The following is a 22,680-nucleotide window of genomic DNA, read 5'->3' as shown; positions in this document are numbered from 1 at the left end:
ACAATGGCACTGAAAGAGTGGTTTTATGACCAGTCCTTAAACTTACAACAGTCATAGTGTCGCCATGATCACAATTCAATCGCTTTGCAACTGACACATATTTACTACAGTTATAGTGCCCCACAATCACATGACCACAATTTACAAGTTTCAAGGCTGGCTTCTGACAAGCAATCCATGGAGAAGCCAGCAGTAAGACACAAAGTGCAGTCACATGACATCATGCATAACAACCTAGGGTGATTTGCTTAATGATTGCGGCAATATTGTCAACCTAAATCTAGCACAATCACCTGATATTTTATCTAATGACTGCACTGTTTAACTATGGAGTTGTCAGTCCCAGTTGAAGTCATTAAGTGAGGACTATTGCACTGCCTTCCAAAGCAAGGATAATATACAACTAATGCTTGCATTATATGGTAGATTAAAAAGTCTTCTTTTCTATGAAAACAGACAGATAAAATTGAAGGACTTGAATTATGAAAAGTCTAACGATAATGTGAAACCTGATCAATATTAAGTTCTGTCAAGAAGTACTTAGCAGATGCTTTACTGCAGAACAACAAAAAGCCTGGGAACATTCATATTATTTTATTTCTTAACTGTTGGGAATATCTAGATCAGTGGTTCTCAACCTGTGGGTCGGTACCCCTTTGGGGGTCAAATGACCCTTTCACAAGGGTCGCCTAAGACCATCGGAAAACACATATTTTCAATGGTTTTAGGAATAATTTTATGGTTGGGGGTCACCACAACATGAGGAACTGTATTAAAGGGTCGCGGCATTAGGAAGGTTGAGACCCACTGATCTAGATGATCAATCTCTGGAATTGAACACTTAATCTCTTTTTAAGGATATCAATCCTAATGTTGTAAATAATATATTTTACTTACTGAATATCTCAACTTCCAAACAAATTATTCTATGAATAAAAATGCATGGGGACACCCCCCCCCTCCAAATCAATAGAAACATATTAAATCATTATGTTAAAATACCAATTTTTGTTTAAATAAATGTGACTTAGCTCCTCACTGAAAAGTAAAGAAGCCAGTGCAACAGAGCATTTCAACTTGTCATGGTACATTTAGGATGGGAATATTAAGCTGTTTTGCCTTTATAAGTTTCAGTGATTCCTAAAAAATTGATAGCCTATGGTTCAGCGGTGGGTTGCTACCGGTTCGCCCTGGTTTGGGTAAACTGGTAGCGGCAGGAGGCTCCACACACCCACCTGGACGTCACCAAATACAATCTGTGCATGTGCAAGCGAAGTGCACGCGTGAACCTGTAGCAAAGGTAAGTGAAACCCACCCCTGTTATGGTTGATCTTCCAGCAATGGCATCAAGGGATCCTGGGGCTCTGGAATGGTTCGCAAGCAACCTGTCTGTCACATTTTGCAGCAACTGAAGTTTCTACACCTTTAAAAATAGGCCCACATATAACAAATAGCTGAACTATAAACATAATGCATGTTCTATGTCATAGATAACTGATGTCACATCTGTCTGACTTAGAGGTGGCTGTAGGTGCCACATCAGATTTAAATGGATGCATGTGCCTCTCACTACAGCCATCACCAGGGAATCTTGAGATAGACAACAGGCCTGTTTTTGAAGGCTATATTAAATCTTTGCAGGCGGCTGTTACGTATAAGTTGGGTTGACAAAATCAGAAATGAGGAGGTGATAAGCTGCCTGGGAAAGCCAAGGGAAATCATCAAAACCATAAAAAGTTAGAATATTTTGGACCTGTGATGTGACTAAATATGGCATACTTCACTTAATCCTCTAAGGAAAGATTGAAGGCAAACGAGGCCCAGGCAGAAGAAGAACATCAAGGCTTCAAAATCTAAAGGACTGGTTTGGACAAAAACTCAACAGCACTTTTTTTGTGAGGCTGTTGATAAAAATAGGATCACCAACATTATCGCCAATGTCCGATGATGGATATGGCACAAGAAGATGATGTTAAATCTGCAATATGTCTGCCTTACTTATCAGCAGCATCTCTTTCTCTTTCTCTCTTGCCATCCTTTCTTCCTAGAACTGAGTGAGAGTGACTGGCCCAAATCATCCGTTGACTTTGTCACAACTCAGGATTTTCTGGATACTTGCTTGGTGCTTTTTCCTATACAAAACAAACTATCATCTCTATCATGCTTAGATTTAGCTTCATTTGGTTCATTTTGATCCAGATCATTGCTGAACCAAGAAAACATTTATTGTTCCCTGAAGCCAAGTGGCAAGAGCAATAGAGCATAGTACCAAGCAGCATGCCAGAGACACCTTGTTTCATAACTCTGGATGACCTTTCCCAGAGGTTTTATATAAACACGAAGCATAAATAAGAAGCTGGAACCCTATAATTCATTGTAACAGGTTAGATGTTAAACAGAGTTTTCCCTTTGCCGTATTTTGGATAGGGTTTGACAGGAAAGACTGGTATTGTGACAGAGAAAAGTCTCCAGGGCTGCAGGAAGAGAATTTAGCCAATAGCATCAAACACTGTCAAGAGTAATAGAGCTGCAGTTTGAATCAGTTCTGCAAGCCAAACTGAAAGGCAGAGAAACACTTGTTATGATCTCCTTTGCCATCCAGTCTACGTTGATCTGATTCATCTTTTTTTCTACTTGTGTTCAAGTTGTAGTGCGTCCTCCTGCTTTGTCACTGTTAGTTTTCCACTGCTCTGGTTCATGAAGGAAGAAGAGAGCGCCTAACAGCAGTCATCGGGGGGACTGCGCCTCTATTCTATAGGTCAGCCAAGGCTTCCGTTGTATTAATAGTTTATTGCCAGCAGACAATACAGGGATATTTCACAGTATCTTTCAGAAACAATTTTTATCGGTCCACCACTTGAAGGATGTACAAAAGGTTCCATGCACGAAACAGCCAGCACTGGGCTGTCTGTTTCTAGACTGAAAAATGCTTGGATTTTTTTTTTTTGACTGAAGTAATATAAAGCACTTTATAATAAGCATATTTGGCATGGAAGCAGACCCACAATGATGCATTCTGGGCAGAGGTTTTCAGAATGGAGAGAACAGAGAACAGCGGGAGGCAGTGGCTCATGACTAAGAGGAGACAAGAAAAGGAAGGCATTGGCGGTGTACAAGGCATGTGGACAAAGAAGGGAGAGGTATACCCATCTTGTCCTGCCTTGGCAAAAAGCTCATAAAATCATAAGTGATTCACTTAACAACTGAATTACTTAGTGACAGACATTCCAATCCCAATTGTGGTCCTAAGTGGAGGACTACCAGATGAAAGTTATGACTTCTTGCTTTCTAAACAAGTCCATTGTCTTGCTTCTTCATGATAACAAAGTTCATAATACTAATTATGGAAAAGCATCTAACCTCTGAGTGCCCAGTTTCTGGCTGGCTAGTTACTGAGCAAACTCCAGGTTCAGTCTGAAATTTCTCTCCAAGTTTGGATTAAATCAATTTTTTACTCTAAGCCTCTAGAAATATTTCTTATAGACTATTTTATGTTGTTGGAAACAATGTTATTCCTAATCTCAATACTGCTACATCTGTTTTTTACTTTTGCTTCAGTTCATTAGTCCTTATGATCTTCCTTGGCTCTTGCAGCATTTTGATATTGCTCCCAGGTAAATCAATTTGCTCAGTAAAGGAGAGAGGCCAGGAAACTGTCGCCCTTCTTACTGGGTTTATGACAGCCACCTGCAGTACAGAAGCTAAAATGGGGAGAAATTCAGCTCCCAAATTCAAGTTTGACCTTGATTAGAAGAGTCTTGATATTAATCAAAGAGGGAAAGTCTACTGCTAATTCAGTTTAATCCCTAGTATTACAGCTATTTGTCGGGTGGGGAAGGGTTGGGGTGGGGGCTGAAAAGGGTCTTTCTGTTGGGGCAAGGGATGAGGAGGGAAATATCCATTTAGGTATTTAGAAGGTGCCATGTGCTCAGTTATTTAAGGAGTTATTTCATGTTTTTGGTATAGAAAAATCTGGCTCTATCTACATCATTCTGAAGCTGCACAATGATGGCCAAATATTTTATTTAGTGGCAGCAGGCTGCATTTAAAAAAGGGTTAACACCTAAGGAAGAATAGCGGGGTTAACTTGAGCCTTTCAAGAAGCCCTATCTTCTACTCTACTGGCTAAGCAATGGTCTGTTTCAACTGTATTAAATTAACTGGATTCTGAATATGCATGATTTTATCTTAGAAGAACCAGTGCCCTTTGTCACAATATTTTTCAGTCTCTTACAGTTTCTTTTATAGGTGCTATTATTCAATAGGCTAGTGTATAGGGCTGAGCAGCATTGCTGTGTAGCTGTTAAGCTGACTTTATTCAAGAGGCAATAGAGCATTCAGAGCTCTACATCAGTCTGCTCCTGCAAGAAGATTGCACAGAGAGACTACAAACAACAGCATGACAAAGGAGTAAGAATGGTACATTAGAATATCTGAAAGAAATACTATTTGTTTGCAAGCAGGAACTGATAGGAGCACAAAATAGACCAAATAACAGAAAACGAAGAAGGTAAATTGTTCTGGGACTTTAGAATTCAAACGGACAAGTACCAGACACATAACATGCCAAAGACAAAAAAGACAAGAAAGACAAAAAAGTCCAGATAGTGGATGTGAAAGTACCTGGAGGCAGCAGAAGAGAAGATAAAGAATAGGAGAAAATCATAAACACTTGCAAATAGAAGTAGAATGACTGTAGAAAAAGCAAACAAAGATAGAACCAACAGTAATAGGCAGCTTGGGTGCAATCCCAAAACAACTGGCGCATCACTTGAACACCATCAGCATTGACAAAATCCCTATCAGTCGATTATAAAAGGCAGCTTTCTTGGAACAGCTTACATCCTGGAGATGATACCTTTTAACATCATCAAACAAAAGCATTTGCCTATCCCAGATCCTTGGGAAGGACTCAGTAAGTGGATAAAAATTGCTTAACGCATTGTAAGCCGCCCTGAATCTCCGGAGAAGGGCGGCATATAAATTAAAGCAAAAAAAAAAAAAAAAGTCAAATCCAGTCTACATATCTGACTGACTGTGTGATGAATCATAACTCAATAGGTGGACAAAAATGTCAAATCCAGTCTGAACATCTGGCTGACTTTGTGACGAATCACAATAACAGACTGATAAAAATCTTGGCTCATAACATGAAATGGCTTGAAAGAAGAAAGTATGGATAATTGAAGTGGCAATACCAGAGGATAGTAGAATAAACGATAAACATCTGGAAAAGTTCGGAAAATACCAAGATCTGAAAATTGAAAGATTATGACATAAACCAGCTTTGGTGGTCTCAGTTGGCACAGTAGGTGTCATACCAAAAGATATTCGATGGCACTTAGAAATTTCCATCTGTCAGTTGTAAAAGACCATGCCACTTGGATCCACACATATACCACACTGACAGATTATGGCATCCTAGATTCTTGGGAAGAATTCGATGTATATGAGGGCAAAATCCAGCTAAAGTACCAGCAGCTGTGACTTCACATTGTTGAGGAAAGATAATAATTTATGTTTTAGAAAAAAGGTAAAAAGCTTATTGTGATATAATTTGATAAACATCATGACTACAAAAAGATGTTTAGAAAAGAGCTAAAGCACTCTAATTTAAACAACACAATACAGGTAGTCCTCGATTTATGACCACAATTGAACCCAAAATTTCTGTTGCTAAGTGAGACAACAAATGTGAGCTTTGCCCCACTTTTCAACCTTTCTTGCCACATTTGTTAAGTGAATTAGGCTTTCTCATTGACTTTGCTTGACGAAAGGTTGCAAAATGTGACTCCAGGACATTGCATCCATCATAAATATGAATCATTGCAAGCATTCAAATTTTGATTAGATGACCATGGGGATGCTGGAAAGGTCACAAGTCTGAAAAACATTCATAAGTCACTTTTTCAGTGCTGTTGTAACTTTGAGTGGTTACTAAATGAATTGTTGTTAAGTCGAGGTCTACCTGTATTATCATCATGCACTCTTGGGGGTTCATGATGGATTCCCTCTGGAGAATAATACAATGGTTGTTGAAAGGAGCGTATGCTTACAAAGAGAAGAACATATTTAATTGACTTGAGATTATTATTTTTTTCCCTTTTGGCAAACGCCTCAAAATTCTTTAAAGAGGCTTGGCTATCTTCTAGCTACATTCAGTTCTTCTAAAACTCTTCTACCAGCAGATTTTTGGTGAGCTCTATACTGACATCAGATAATAGCTTCATTTATTCCTGCTTCCTGTCCCAACACATTGCTACTGCATTTCATTATGAATTACCATTGCAAGCCTATGCACATATTCCCATAATGCCCCATCAAACTCGGGGGGACTTGCTTCTAAGTAAAACATATGCTTTACATACCGTTACATTGTCCCTTCTCCATGGCATTTAAGGTAACTTTTTTTGTCTTTCTATCAATAATTGTTAAATCCAGGGTGTTGTATGTGGCAAATGCTTGACTGTTTGAATTCTGAAGTCCCGGGACACTTTAGTTTCTTAGTTTTCTATTACTTTGTCTATTTTGTGGCCCTATTTTATCTAGTTTTGGCTTTCAGGCAAGTGGTATTTCTTGCAGGTATTCAAATACACCATTCTTATTACTTCATTATCCCATTTTCTGTAATCTGTCTGTTGTTTGCTGTTATGGTTGGCCACTGATGATGATGATTATATAATTAATCTCCAATTACCGGTAGATTCACAGTCAAAGATGGTAAAAATCTAATAATTCAAGACCCAACCAAGGATCTAAGAATTATTATTATTATTATTATAGGCAGTTCCAAGCAGGGTATATTTTGTAAAATTAAGGTGTTCAGGTCCAAATTAGAATTATTATTATTGTTCGTCACATAGTCAGCCAGATGTTGAGACTGGATTTGGCATTTTAATCCACTTTTTGAGTCCTTCCCAAAGACGTGGAATATGCAGATGTTGATGTTTGGTGGTGTTAGAGGTATCATCACAGGATGTAAGTGATTCAGAGTAAAGCCACCTTTTGCAATTGACTGATGGTGAATTTGTCAATGCCGATGGTGTTCAAGTGGTGCTCCAGTTCTTTTGGGATTATTATGGTTCATTACACAGTCAGCCAGATATTCAAACTGGATTTGGCATTTTTATCCACCTATCGAGTCCTTCCCAAGGATTAGACCCTTTATCCACATATTGATATTTGCAGACTATCTACCAAGGAAAACAGGTGGGGTTATTGTTATTATTATGGTTCAGTCAGCCAGATAGTTAAATCAGATTTGGCGTTTTTATCCACGTCCTTCCCAAAGATCTGGTATTATTATCTCCTGCCTATTACATATTTTATCCTGCTTTTATTTTATTTTTTTTTATATATAGTTAGCCATTATCTATAACATACACCCAAATTATCTGATAATCTATAAAACCAGATACTATCTAGAAAATTTCACTCAAACACCCAATTCCTACAAATTAGTTTAATTTTGAACTGATAATATGTAAATAGATTTGGATCTTGATTTCCATTCAGCTGCCAGAACCTTCTGGGAAGAGAGACCCATTCATGGAATAGTAGCAAGGATGTGACTTTTCCTGTTTCCCCTTTCTTATAGTGCTTGAAAGTTTTATTCCTGAGGGTTCTTGCAAACAAAGACTGCAACAGGAGAAGAAAAGTAATTTCTACCAACAAACTCTTCTGCTGAGTTACAAGCCCCTTTTCTGAACATGGAAGTTAATTCAAATCTGGGCATTGAATTTAATAGGCAGCACAATCATTTTAATGTCTAAAACTCTAGATGTTATTTATTTTATTCTATGCCATTTTTACATTTTTTCTAACTCTCACCTTTTTGGCTCCATCTTCCAGTAGTGGAACACCTAAAGTCCCATTTAATGGCTACTAATTCAACAGTGTCCTCTTTATTTCTGTATTACATCATTTAGAACATGGATATGGAATAAATGACTTGGATATACAGTAAATGGTTTCTTAATTACTTTTATTTACATAAAATATACATTTATCTTGAAGATTTTAATATTCCCTGTGCTTCAGGCCAAGCCATGCTGCCAGTTAAGAAAAACCTTATTGTTCAACACTCTCTTCACTGCATTACAGTAACAGTTTCAACTATGCAACCGCTGTGATCTTTATATGATAATCATAATGGTGTTACAGTAACTGCACCTTAGACAGAAACATATCAGGAGTGTGGGAAACAGGGCGTATGAAGAAGGTCTGTTCACTACTTCTCTTTTTGTCTTTCTCTGCCAGCGGACCCAGTGGTACAGATCGAAGGCAATCCACATTGTTGTTTCTTCAACTTCAGCCCTAAAATTATGTTCACCAAGGTAGTAAAGGCACAGCTCTGGGTGTACCTAAGGCCTGTTCAACACACATCCACAGTTTATCTACAGATCCTGCGTCTTAAGCCGGTGACAGAAGATGGGAGCCGACATATCCGTATCCGCTCACTCAAGATTGACCTGAATTCACGCATTGGCCACTGGCAGAGCATTGATTTCAAGCACGTGCTTCAGAACTGGTTCAAGCAGCCTCAGAACAACTGGGGTATTGAAATCAACGCTTTTGATTCCAATGGCAATGACCTGGCAGTGACTTCTCTTGGGCCTGGTGCTGAAGGCCTGGTGGGTAAATGAGAACACTTGCTATCTATCCTCTTCTTTCTTGATCCTAGGCTTGAAAATGGAGCCGGAGACCCATGGAATATTTTGATTGCCGGCTGAGCTCATATCTGTCAACGTTTTTCAGCCATTGCAATGGGCTTTGAGAATAATCATGGGGCATAGGAGGAAGAGCTGAAGCCTAGACAACAATCTGATAAACAAAATCTGAGTCCAAAGGTGGTATGTGGGTGGAGATTCCCTAGTTCTTTGGAAAGTAAAGGCAAGGGAAGGGAAAAGTTCTTTCAGACTTTCAAGAGTCTATTATTGTAATTCTTATAATAAAGGTACTATTAGGACTCATGGTTAAGGTTTCCTGTCTGGACTACCTTGAAGGGCTGACAACCATGATATAGCTTTGACCTAATTTTAATGTTAGGGTAAGTAGTACTGTTGGGAGTGTTCCCTAGGGAGTGCTGCCTTTCAGAATCAATACTATCAGTGTATAATATAATAATCAAATGCATGTTGGAGAATGTGAAGTATTTTCCTTTTATCTGTTTCATCTTAACAGTAGGCTTATGCTATTGTCAGGGCTAGGATTTAAGAAGGGAGTTCTTACTACCTCTATGGTCAGTTGGGGACTGCAATGCTATTAGTTAGAGGTGTTTACATGTCAGTCATGGCATTGCAAAGTCATTGTGCTAGTTGCACAATGGTGACTTTTGCTTGATAATAACACAATCAGTATTCTCGCGATATTCTTATTACAGCCATATGCATTAATTTAGACACAATATTGATTGCTTACAAACATAGGATTAGGATAAGTTTATATCAGTTTAATTATTTACAAAGAAAAATGAGGACAACTCAATTTCAGTTTGTGCTAATTAGACATCTAACAATGAAATATCCTCAGGAATTCAGAATTTACAGGATATATTTTACAGTTGTACTTTATTAGAATTAGCTCTCTTTTTTATACAGAGAGCTATTGTATCATGCATTATTTCATGATTTAATTTAATCTTATAACTCATCAAATTATTTATCTCAAAAACATTTAGCAAATTACTTATATGAATTTCATCTCAATTTTCCTATGTGTCTTTTTTAAATTCTCTCTCTCATTCTGAATTATTTCCTTGGAAGCTATCCCTTTAATTATAATTACCTAATAATTCTTATAGCTTAATTAAGACATATAACTAATAAAAAATACAACATAAAATACATTAAAAAAATTCTCTTTCAGAGTACTATTCATCCATTATGTACAAACTGATCTTTTAGCCTGAATACTTTTTTCCCCCTAGAAGCAACTGATGGATCAATATTCCACTTTTTCATGGAATTTTTTTTTCATAGTAGACCTTGGTTTACTTAAGGAATATTTCATCATCAGGCTTAATGGTGTTAGCTGGAGTGGATTTTTTTTTTAAAGGAGCAAAGCTCAGGACTGTTATTAGAAACTGAATAAATAACTGGAATAAATAATGACAACTGCTATGGGCTATCTTGGAAAGATGGTCAAGAGATTGTATTGGGTTTGGTAAGTCTGCAGAGGTGAATGTATATTCATAGCATTAGTTTACTTAAGAGATACAAAGGGGGACAGCAAAGGTTGCACAGATGAAAAGTGGATGGATTAGGCATAGATGTGCATGTAATTGATACCCATCAAAACTCTCGTCACAGGCTGTTTTCCACAGCTAGAAACTGTTATCTCATCACGGGGGCCAATAGTTATCCTACCTAAATGCCTATCTCTGTGATTTCTCTTTTTGTATGTCATTTGCAGCACCCATTCATGGAACTGCGTGTGCTGGAGAACAACAAACGGTCCCGAAGGAATCTAGGCTTAGACTGTGATGAGCACTCAACGGAGTCCCGCTGTTGCCGTTACCCCCTGACTGTTGACTTTGAAGCTTTCGGCTGGGATTGGATAATTGCCCCGAAGCGGTACAAAGCCAACTATTGTTCAGGCCAGTGTGAATATATGTTCATGCAGAAATATCCCCATACCCACTTGGTGCAGCAAGCCAATCCCCGGGGCTCAGCAGGGCCGTGCTGTACACCCACCAAGATGTCTCCCATCAACATGCTGTATTTCAATGACAAACAGCAGATAATCTACGGCAAAATCCCTGGCATGGTGGTTGACAGGTGTGGATGCTCTTAAACTCCCAGCCTGTTCTGTTCCATTCTTTTTCCTGTTTCTTCCCCACCCCACCCCGCCCGGATTCTTGCTTTCGACGATGTACCCTGACATTGATGAATCCATTCATTAGCATTTTAAAACACGTTTGAAGAGAAAGTAATTGTGGGAAAAGAACAAAACAAACAGAATTGTATCGAAAATCTCTGAAGTGACAACATGCGCTGTGCAATAATCAAAATAGACATCGCATTAATGGAGAGTGGATGAGTTGTCTTGGATCGATACTTCCATTCCCGAGTCAGATCTGAAACAAGCATTCTTCTCTCCTCCTCAAGCTCTTTGTTTGCCCCAACACTTCTCAAGCTTTACTTTTACTGGCATTCTCTCTTACCAAGCCCCCCCCCCCTTTTCCTCTCTTGATCTGAGACGCAAAAGTGGTGATAAAGAGAAAAGTCCATCAGGAAAAAAAAAGAGCTGTTCAACCCATTTACAAGAACAAAAGCTTCCTTAGGTTGTGATAATGTGGAATAAAATGCTGTATGAAGTTATAGAGATAAGCACGGGGAAGGGGGGGTTTAAAATGGATATTTTATATGATGAAGATGAATGAAATCTGCCAGCATGAGGGATATGTGCCATCCTGAATTTGGGGGAGGTGGGTGGGAGGAAAGGAAGGGATGATTTTAGAAGTTGAGGATTGCTGAACCTGCCTGCCTTTTGAGAGACTGAATCCCTAAAGAAATGGGAGGCTCTGAAGAAATGAAAACTGGAATTATTTGGAATGCTTTTGCGAGTTGCATGATAGCAAGAAAAAATAATGAAATGGAGGCATAGATGGGGAGGGGGGTTATGGAGGAATTATCTAAATGGAGGATAAAATGTTAATTTTAGCTGCCTTGTATTCACATTCAACTCTTTCTTTTCAATATCTTTATATATAACCTGAGCAATCTTTCTCCAAAAGTCATTATTCTTTAGCTTCCTTTTTTTAAAAAGAAAATTGAGAAACTAATTCAGTGAATTTAAATTAAATCTTTCCATCCTCAACCCACCTTTGAGGTACTGTTAAAAAAAACCCACAGAAAGGGTATTGTCCATGTGAGGATAAAGAATTTTACTTACAGAACAGAAATCTCTCCAGGCAGGATGAAGTTAAGAAAATTTATTTATTTATTCCTGGCAATAGAATCTTTTTTTCTGTGTCACTTTTGCTTAATATTCCAATGAGGAAAAATCACATATATACATGTATATATGATAGAATTGGTAATTTTTCTTTATCATTTGTAGAACTCAACTAGATCCATCCAGTTACTCTGGTTATGTACAATATTTTTTCACTGGCTAATATTGACATATCAATATCTTTGAATAATAGGATGTGTTGCTCTGTACTGTTCCTTTTCCCCCTTCCTAACATTTTAATCCTTTTTAAATTAATTTTAAATGCACTTATATAGAGATTTAATTTCCAGCTTTCTTTGATGTTGTAGTATGACTTTCCTTCACCTAACCAAATAATACCATCCAATTCTGCTTCTTTCTAAAGCAGCAAAATCCAGGTAACATAAGAGAATTAAATTAATAGGGAATGCTTTCTAAATAGAACTCTATTGATGCCATAGATTGAGTTAATTTAACTGAAGTGTTGCTGTTCTGTTTTCAAGAGTTTGTTGAAAGTAGACAGAAGATAATTATCCTTCAAGTGACAAAGCATTAGCCGTATAGCCAGAATACAGTAATTGCAATCTTCAAGTTTGTATAACTCAGATAGGATTTCAGATACAGAAGATAGAAGCTTTTTGTCAGAATCTCTAGCAAGACCAATTGTATGGGACCAGGATAACAAATTGCATCTAGATGTTAGCACTTGCTGTTTCCTACTATTAGGATTAATTACACGTCTCATAATTCTCAGAATTGAAGAAGAGGGGGAGGTAAAGGTTAAAAATTATTAAGACACTAATTATTATTTACATTAGTGATAATCATGGAGTCAAAGTATTCAAAGGTGTTTTTTCCAGGCAACTGGGTAATGTTGCAGCCTGGACCACAAATAAGTGATCCATTATTAGAGATTGTAATCCAGCATGTGAACTAGAAAACAAAATGTTGCTGTTTGACAATGACCTGTGTCCAGTCATTCCCTGCTGATTCTCTATTTGCGCAGGAAACAAAAGTTTGACAAGTTTGGCATAGGAAAAATCAGTTTTTTCCAATTGTGGCTAGCAGTAGCCAAATTATGAATGAACCACCAAAATATTATTTTCAAAGATTGAAGCACTTTGGCAGACGGGATGGCATATCTAACAGACTTGGTATTTTTTGGAAGGATCACTTTCTTTTCTTAAGTAGAAGTAAAAAAAAATAGGCAAAACAATGAATAGCAACTTTGCAATGAATCAGCTTTCCCTCTCCTGATTCATTGTCACATTTGGAATGTTAGACCAATTCCTTTCTATTTGTGAGGTCAAAGTAAGGATTGTATTAATGTGAGACTTTGCTGTTGCAGTTTTCATAATATTTGTGCAATGAAATTGGAATGAAGACTTTGTAATTACTTAACTGAAAAAGGAAATATGTGACAGGCAAGTGAGAATTAAATAGGCCTTTAGTCTTACGGCATCAAACTGGAAAAACACTGGGACTTAAACTGCTCATACCATTGTGGCGTCTTGATTTCCCTTTTGCTATTTTCCTGACAGTATGAAATCAGGATCCCTGTTTCTTCAGAGTTCAACTGTTCCTGCTGCTTTAGGGCTTGTTTCTCTACTTTCGGCTTGGGCTGTCTAGGGAGCTGCTGTGTTGTATGATGCAACCCTTCAGAAATGCCTGTCATAGGTCTGGAACCCAAGTGCTGAGGTGATGGACCGGAGGGGAGTCTGGCAGGTCTGGCGCCAAGAATTTAGTCAAGATTTTCAGCATAGACAATTTTGAGCCAACCAACTAGCTTGCCAACACGACAGCTGCTCTATTGTAATCAAACAACTAAAATATGCCCTTTAAATTTTTCTGAAGTCCCTTCCACAAAAGTACTGGTTTTGGATAAGATAGGTATTAATAAATGGGGAAGAAGAGTCAACCGAGATTGTCAGGAAGAAAGATTATTTTTCTAGTTTCTAGCACTTATTGTATATTAAGTTGAGGATCTCGGCACTCAGGTAGATTTCTATGTAGATGACAACTTTGGTTCTTTTGTAGACAAACTCATACAGCTTTGATTTCTCTCTTGAAAGTTCCATAATACTAAAGCAGCAAAGAAGGCATGGATGGATTTTGGGTTGAGGATATATAAGGTGAAATTCTGCACCCCCAAAACAGACTCCCACCTCTATTCTATTGATAGGGAGTTTAACACTGCTCAAGTTGAGCAGAATCTTAGCACTTCTCATGGGTTAAATCCTAAATCTTAAAAGAAGGGAACAGTCGCTTACCCAAATGGCACAGAGAACAAACTCTCCTGGCCCTTTCTGAGCTGTACTGCTTTTCCTCCTCTAGCACTTATAGATTGAAGCGCTTCGCTCTCTTTCAAAGCACTCATCAAACATGCCTTCTCAGCTTAACACTGGCTAAATTACCCTAACTTATTAATAGCAGAAATGGAGAGTTTTAAACACATAGCGAACAACAGCTCTGCAACTAGTAGCCTATGAGGGCATTCATAGCTGGAATACTTAATTTTTCAATAGCTTAGAATCTTTTTAAAAAGATGACTAATAGGGTTTAGTTGGGGTCGGGGTGGAGGGGTTATAACTCTTATCTCAGTATTTGTTACCTGCATTGTTTAGTCTGCATTCTTGTCATTTATCAGGCCCATACAAAGATTTAGTGTCTTCTTAAGAAATAAATTAAATAGTTTCTTTTGTAATGTGCTGCCAAATCCCCACATTTGGACTACCAGCAGTGCGAATGACATATATATGACAGTTTTAACATTTTAGACAAAAGGAAAAATGTGCATAAATCTTGAAATGTGAGATTTGTCTTAAAAATTGGATCCTAGCAACCTTTATTATTTGTCTTAGTATTTTTCTGAATGAATTCTGAGTATTTGCTATTTAGTAATGTAGAATAATACCACTGATTTATTTTTCAATTCCTGTCCTATTATTTTTTTTTTTCATCTTTGTGAATGAACACAAAATCTGCAAATAACTGGTATTTCAACCGTCCTCTGAAGTATTATATTGTAAAATTCTCTGCATTTTAGTTTCTTGTTTTGCAACATATAGTCTACCTTTCAACTCTTATTGGACTTGGCATAGAAACAGGCAATTCAGAGAAAACGTGAGAGGGCTTTTCTCAATAAACATGGCATATTAAGAGATACTGTACTGCTTTCTCTCTGAATAGAACAAGGTACATGTTGCATAGCTTGTAATTCAAGTAGCTATGGTACTCTGTAAAGAATTAGCAACAGAACAGAAATTACTTTTCTTTACTAAACAATAATCCCTACATATATCTAGGCAGAACTTTTTCCCTTTTAAATCAATCCATAATACAAAGATATATTCTTAATTTTCTAGCAGTGATTAAAAAGGTATATCTTGTACAAAAAACTTCCTCACAACTACTGACCCCAACAATTTGACAAATCAAACATTGCTGATGATTTTATTCATATGTTTGTGTGTGTGTGCACATATAAACACATTCTCTAAAAATCTAGAATATTTGATGTAGAAATGAAAAACGAATGACTTCCAAATCTTTATTCAGTCAAGCATTTTTCCTCTAATATTATATCAGCACTGTCATTCACAAAAGGTGCCTTTTGATATTTTACAGACAGGGCACATAGCACACACAATCTTTCATTTTGATTCCATGAAAGCAACATTCGAGATTTCACATTTCCTGGCTAAAGTTTGAAAGAGTGCAGATAGTATTTCCTGACCATGGATTTAAGTAGGTTTTTCTACAGTTGGAAATAGCAATGTGCAAATTTATTTGAGACAGGAAATTCATTAATCTACCTCGGTAACATGCTTGAGATAAATTCTTTCTATTGTAGTAACCTTTTTTACTATCTAATATCTAGTAGGCCTTAGTTTCAACCATTCACCATGACAAAGAACATCTCATCAAGAAGCCCAACAAAATGCTCTTTCCTTAACCATTTCTCCATATCCCGTGGGGAAATGGGCAGCAAACAATTTAATAATATTTTTTTTTTTTTTAAATTGGGTTGATTCAGAGAAGGCACATTTGTGGCTATGGTTATCAGATTCTTAACTTTATTCCTCTTTCAGACAGAGATATGGCACAATGCCACATACTTTAGTATGCACAAGTCCTTCCTTGCTATAAACACAGAGAGCAGAAATGCATGAGAGTGCTATTTTTTAATACCTGCAATTTTTTGTTGGTAACTTTGCTAAACTGCAAGGATTGAACTCACACACACACACACACACACACACACACACACACACACACACACGTCCTGTGAAAACTGAAGATAGCAATGATCAAACTGGACCTCTAACAGTAAGATTTACAAATGAGTATTTTCCAATGTCCAATCAAGAAAAAGTTCTGCCCTATTTTGTTGGCATGAAGGGGAAAGAGGCTGAATGTACTGTACTACAACAATTTTTAAAAATACCTGAAAGAACTGAATTACTGTACATTCTTAAGCCAATTTGTTGAAGCTAGTTACGTGGACTGTTACAATTTTAAATAGCTTATTAAATACCAAAACTTTCCATTCTGCTAATCAGAGGGGACCATTAAGACACCATAAGCACTGAAAGCAAAGGCTTTGCTTTGTCTTATAGGTAAGCCACTTCAACCTGTTATGGCTAATGTGCATCATGATGAAGAGAGAATATTCTACTTGAATTTTACATGCAAAGATATACATCATAGTGGAGCAAATATGATTTGCCCTTTTGTCCATCTATTAGTACAGTTAGTTAGTTAGTCTCTTTAGTAATAGTTCCCTACTGGCGCAAAGGTCCAATGCCATTTGGGATTCTATTGAGACATGCAAATTGATCCTATGAATGTTTACTTAGATATAAACCATGTTATTTCAGTGGCACTTATTCGCAATAAGTGTTTAGGACTGCAGCCTTAGGCAGCAATGATACAGCCCATACTATTGTATAAAAACAACTCTGTATCTGAAAGATAATTTCCTGTTCAATGCTGACTAACATTTACCGGCCACGTTAAATATAACAGACTGAATAGCTGGGTAAGTCTTTCCTGAACTATGGATCTTTCTTTCTGGGATTTGGGTGGTTTGATTCCCTGCTTCTTCTGCCCAATGGTGCTAAACTAGAAAGATAAGATCCAATTTATCTGCTACTAATAGGTCTTTTTAATGGGATAGCATTTTGCTTTGGGTAATCTGACTCACAAAAGGCAGACAGGCATAATTATTTCTGGAGGTGTGCTTGTAAATATCAGTCCTGCAAGTATATTATTATTTACTTTGTTTATATTAGTGTCCATAAATGTCATAGAAGGATGTGTGAGAATAAGTATGTGTGTGAGTGGACGCATAATGTGCCTGCGTGTGTGAGCTGAAGAAATGAGACTGAAGATGATAACATGGGCTAAGTTTTGTTTATTTTAATCACATGTCCAAAAGGCCATTCACTGGTTAAGATTGTGTTTATGTTTGTTTGTTTTGATGACATGACCAAACACAGCACTTGAACATCAAAAATAAAAATTTAAATATTAAAAATATATATTAAAAAAAAAAAGAGTTCAGAGCTTTTCACTCCAGCCCAGCACCTGGGACATATATTGCTGTCATTTTAACCTTTCTAGGCAGAAGCTTATCGGTTGTCTTAAACAGAAGAGGCAGCCAACTAGGGAAAACAGAGATTCCAAGGGAAAACTGATCCTACGACAGCATGTTATGATGCCATATAGTAATTTTGGTTGGGAAAAGGTACAAGGTGGTTTTGGGCCATAGCAGACATTATTCAACAGGGATGTTGAAAGTTGTACTTTATCAGTGAATTCATTCACACCTCCTCACCATCACCCTGACCTGCTGCCTTTTTCTACAAAATGGATGGTGGTTCACTTTGGAAGTAATATAGGCAGTCCCATCAGAACATATGGAAGCCTCAGAGACTTTGCAGGAGTGAAGCAAAGCGCCTGGACTTAAAAATGTTGAATGTTCACTGTAAAAATTTCTGTACTGAGAGACTGCTTTGGGCTAAGGTACCATTTGCACTATGGAAGGTTAAAGAAATTTTTTAAGAAAATAGGAGGGGTTTCCCCTTTTATGATACACCCTAGAACTGAAGAGATACTTTTATGTCTGTGTTTTCTCTTTTTGTAAAGACAGTGTGCGAGAACTAGTATGTATGAATTTTGATGTAGCTCCCTCTCTGAGGAAGGAAATTTGCTAAGTAGTTCTGCAAACATAACAATCATATGTTTTACCCAACTTCCAAGTCACAAAGTGTTTTGTTACCACTAAATCCAACTTTAATAGGATTATATTTTAGTTCTCCACAGATTGTATTTAGGTAAACCATACTATTACATCTTTCTGAAAACCCTAAATAATTAAAGAAATAGCCAGTTAATGTCCAGCTAAGCTTTGCTTTTGCTGAGTTGTCATGGATGAGAGAGAAGACTCTATGAAATCATTAGTCTGGAAGAAAGGGCTAAAGCTAACGTTTACAATAACTTACTGCTCCTAAGTTATTAGGAAATCAGGAGTAAAAAAAATGCACCCCTTTCCTTTTTTGCAACGATACTTTTTAAAAAAAATATTTCAATATGCATCTAGTACTTAGGACGCCTGAAACCCTTTGCAGATTTCTTCACCAAATCTGGTGTAATTTTAAGTTACATTGGTTTACCTATGTGTCTCATCATAAGAAGAGGGCTTCTCATTCATCGGTGTTGCGAGTTTTAAGTGATATGTTTAAAGTTTTACAGAATTTAGGAAATGAAGGAAATGCTAAAGGCATAAGAAGGATCATGTGGTTTAATACCAATTTATATTTTTAAAAAGCACCATAGTCTTGTTAACCTCTTGCTGATATTTTTTAAGTTACATTTTTTTTCATATTTCCATCTTATTTGTCACTGTTGAAAATCTATTTCTTAAATGTCTTCATTGCATTTATGAAATGCAGAAAATTCTTGTTGATTTCAGTTAAAACAATGATTTATTTATGAAAGTAATAAGACAAATGTTATACTAGAAAAACGGTTTTCCGGTTTAGCCGGAAAATGTTCCCAACTATTATTCAGTTCCAAAAATGAAAAATATGCTAATTCTGCTCAATAGGGTTTATTGAGTATGAACATAGGAATTAAACTGAGATGGCACTCATTTATAAGGAGATCAGAACTGGTAATTTTAACAACTCTTCTTTCATACACATATTAGAAAAAAAAAATTAGAGGAAAAAATACTGCCTTGGCTATTTCTCTTCAATGTTGTATAAACTAAATTTGTCCTGTAACAAATGGCTCTAGTCTGTTAATTATATCATAATCATTGCTTCTGTTCCAATTTCTCTTTGTCCTTTTATAGATTTTTTTGTACAATAAATATATATATAGCAAAAACCTTTTCTTCTTTTAATGTGTCAAGTTTGGAATCTTGAGAAGTATATAACTTGATGTTCTTGGTTTTGAGTTTCCAATGTTAATGAAAAGATTGGCATGTTTATTTCAATGTGTAACTCAGCTCTATTGCGAGGAAGGAAAAAATATGTGCTGGAATATAAATTAGTGTTACTGGATGCGCTTAATCTCAAAACCATCTGAAACCATCCAAACATACTTCTTGAGAAGTGAAAATAACATAACAAAGGTATTGAGTTGCATATGATTAAATTGTAATCATGTTGTAAGAAAATTTCAAAATCTTTATAATTCCATTGAATTGGCTATTTTTATGTATGTCATTCTTTTCTACTGTAATTTCATTCTTTTCTTTTTTAAGGAGTTTAATAGTAGTGTTTCTTGACTTTCAAGATTCAAGTTGCTATTCAAGCAATCTAATGAACTAAAACTTGCCAGAGTTAGAAATACCGTTTAAAAAAATATTCTTTCAAACCAATCTCAAAATTTATGTACATTTATGTAGTTTTCTCAGCAACAATTTGTGATTGTACTGATAGTGAATTTGGAATGGATTTTTCCTGGTTTACCGCTTTCTTGGAGAGAGAGAGAGAGAGAGAGAGAGAGAGAGAGAGAGAGAGAGAGAGAGAGAGAGAGAGAGAGAGAGATAATTTTTAGAAACAGAAATGCCATGTATAATTTATTTCCTTTCACAGTAGTCAGGAATCTCTTGAAACAATCTCTTTAAAAAGAATACTTAGATTAGAAAATATTTTCTAACATCTCTCATCTAAGAAAGTAACAATATTTAAACTACTAGAATATATTCTAAACTAACTTCCAATCCTGGAAACTATTTTTTCCATCTGTTTTTTCTAAGCTAGTGGTAAAAGCAAGGTTATGTCAATGTACTTTTTCACATAATCACTTGGAAAGAGAAAGGGCCTAGAATTAATAATAACTTGTTTAAAATAAAACTTCAGTAACATCTAAATAAAATGCCTAGCATTTGAACAAGCTCTCTATCTAATTCCTTCTAATATTTCCTGGTTTATAAATAGTAAAATTATAAATGTTAAAATGGATATTATCTATTTAAAATGTTTATTCTTTAAAGTTATCTATTGGGAAGGAATTAGTAACAAACAATAGCCCATTCCCTAGTATAAATGAATAATTGCCATGGCTGACAGGGTTAAACACAATATAGAAATATAGGTAGTCCTCAACTTATTTGAGCCCAAAATTTCCATTGTTAAACAAGACAGTTAAGTGACTTTTGCCCCATTTTACGACCTTTCTTGCCAGTTTTAAGTGAATCACTGCAGTTAAATTAGTAACATGGTTGGTAAGCGAATTTGGCTTCCCCACTGACTTTGCTTGGCAGAAGATCACAAAAGGTGATCATTTGACCCCAGAACACTGCAACCATCATAAATACATGCCAATTGCCAAGCATCTGAATTTCGATCATGTGGCCACAAGGATGCGGTAATAGTTGTGTGAAAATGGCCATAAGTCACTTTTTTCAGTGCTGGTGTAATTTCAAACAATCAATAAATGAATGGTTGTAAGTCAAGGACTAATTGTATTTTCTTTGAAAAGCCTGCAACTATATGTAAATTATTTCTGCTGACTTCAGCAACAAATATAATAATTGTATAAACATCATAATTATATTGTCTGTATTACTGCTTCATCGAAACCGCATTATTCTATTTATGAATTTTAAGAAAAAAATGACTTATATAATCTACCTTCTTTGACACAAACTGAAATATGGGCAAGAATAGCAAAAATATATTTTTACCACACTATATTACAATAAAATATTAGTCTTGTTTTAATTTCTTAACAACTTAAAAGTAATTATTGTAATAAGGTATTTAGATGGGAAACTCACAAGCAAGCCCAAGAATAATTAAGCTCAGAGTCGTACACAGAGATAACATAGCACACATGAAAGTGGATGTTAATTTAATCCAGAGTTCAGTTACTTCTGAAGAACTCATCTACTTCTGAAGAAAAAGGGCAAGAAAACTCATATTTACAGATAAAGAAATAATAAATAGGCACCTCAAGTACCAATATAATGCAAATTGAAAGATATTTAGCATTAATTAAAAATTGGAAAACACTGTGAACCATCAAAAACGCTTAAAAGATACTTTTAAAAGATTAGAAAATCACATCATTCCCAAAATAGCTTTCAATTTATTTCAGCTGACCTTGGCTAGTACAGGGTCACTACTGTATATCTATTATTTCTCTCTCTTTGTGATTAATTGCAGGCATATGCATAATGGAAAGATACATGATTCAACATTGTAGCCTCCTATCTATCTATCTTGTTTGCTCCACTAATTTTTTTCTCCTTTTACTTTTATTCTATCCCTGCAACTTTTCAGGCAAAAATATAATGCTTTGGATTGATCACAGTATTGATGAAGCAATTATTTATTGAGTGATAACTATATTGCAAAAAAGGTTGCCAATTATACCAAGGAAGTAGATAGTGTCCTGAAAGGGAGTCTCAAGCCCACCTCAAATTATTTCATTTGTTTTGCTATCCCGAATTGTAAAAGCTAAGATTTATAATTGGCCAGATGTGCTACAGGAAACTAGATCATGGAATGTTGTTTTATGGAGTCCTCATAAAAAGGCAACAGGCATGTTGAGAATGCTGGCTGTGTATGTTATCAAAGTGACAAGGTTCAACAAAATGAATCTGTGTATTATATTGAGGTAAATGGAAATGTGAATACACAAATGAATATCAGCAAGAAGTACTATACAGTTGATCCTCGACTTTTAACAATTCATTTAGTGATCATTACAACGGCATTGAAAAAAGTGATATGACCATTTTTCACACTTACAAATGTTACAGCATCCCCATGGTCACGTGATCAAAATTCAGACGCTTGGCAACTGACTCGTATTTATGATGCTTGCAGTGTCCCAGGGTCATGTGATCCCCTATTGGGACCTTCTGACAAGCAAAGTCAACAGGAAAGCCAGATTCAATAACTGTATTATTAATTTAACAACTGCAGTGTTTCACTTAACTGTGGCAAGAAATGTTGTAAAATTGGGCAAAACTCACTTAACAACTGTCTCATTTAGCAACAGAAATTTTGGGCTCAATTGTGGTCATAAGTCGAGGACTACTTGTATGGCTAAATGTGTGCAAATTTTAAGCAGCTCAACTTAACCAACTTCACACAACTAAGTCTTCAGTTTCCCCAAGCATCTCTAAACTAACAATGCTTCTTCAAGCTCAATAATCTATTCTAGGATACTTTCCTGATGAGATAATTTGCATTTATATAATTCTCTTGCCTGCTTTAA

The 22,680-nt window shown here is 36.2% G+C and overlaps 1 protein-coding gene across 1 annotated transcript in view; it reads left to right on the top strand.

Moving 5' to 3' along the window:
• The window catches only part of GDF11 (growth differentiation factor 11), a 34,463-nt gene extending 23,142 nt beyond the window's left edge, over positions 1–11,321 (top strand). The window contains exons 2-3 of the mRNA XM_034412572.2: positions 8,260–8,633; positions 10,414–11,321. Coding sequence (XP_034268463.2) covers positions 8,260–8,633; positions 10,414–10,794 — 755 coding nt within the window. The 3' untranslated portion in view covers positions 10,795–11,321. The remainder of the gene's footprint in view (positions 1–8,259; positions 8,634–10,413) is intronic.
• Positions 11,322–22,680: the final 11,359 nt, after the last annotated feature.

Source organism: Pantherophis guttatus, chromosome 2 (genome assembly GCF_059756535.1).
Source record: "Pantherophis guttatus breed Tessera chromosome 2, ASM5975653v1, whole genome shotgun sequence".
Classification (NCBI taxonomy): Eukaryota; Metazoa; Chordata; class Lepidosauria; order Squamata; family Colubridae; genus Pantherophis; species Pantherophis guttatus.
This window is presented reverse-complemented; position numbering and strand designations above follow the sequence as displayed.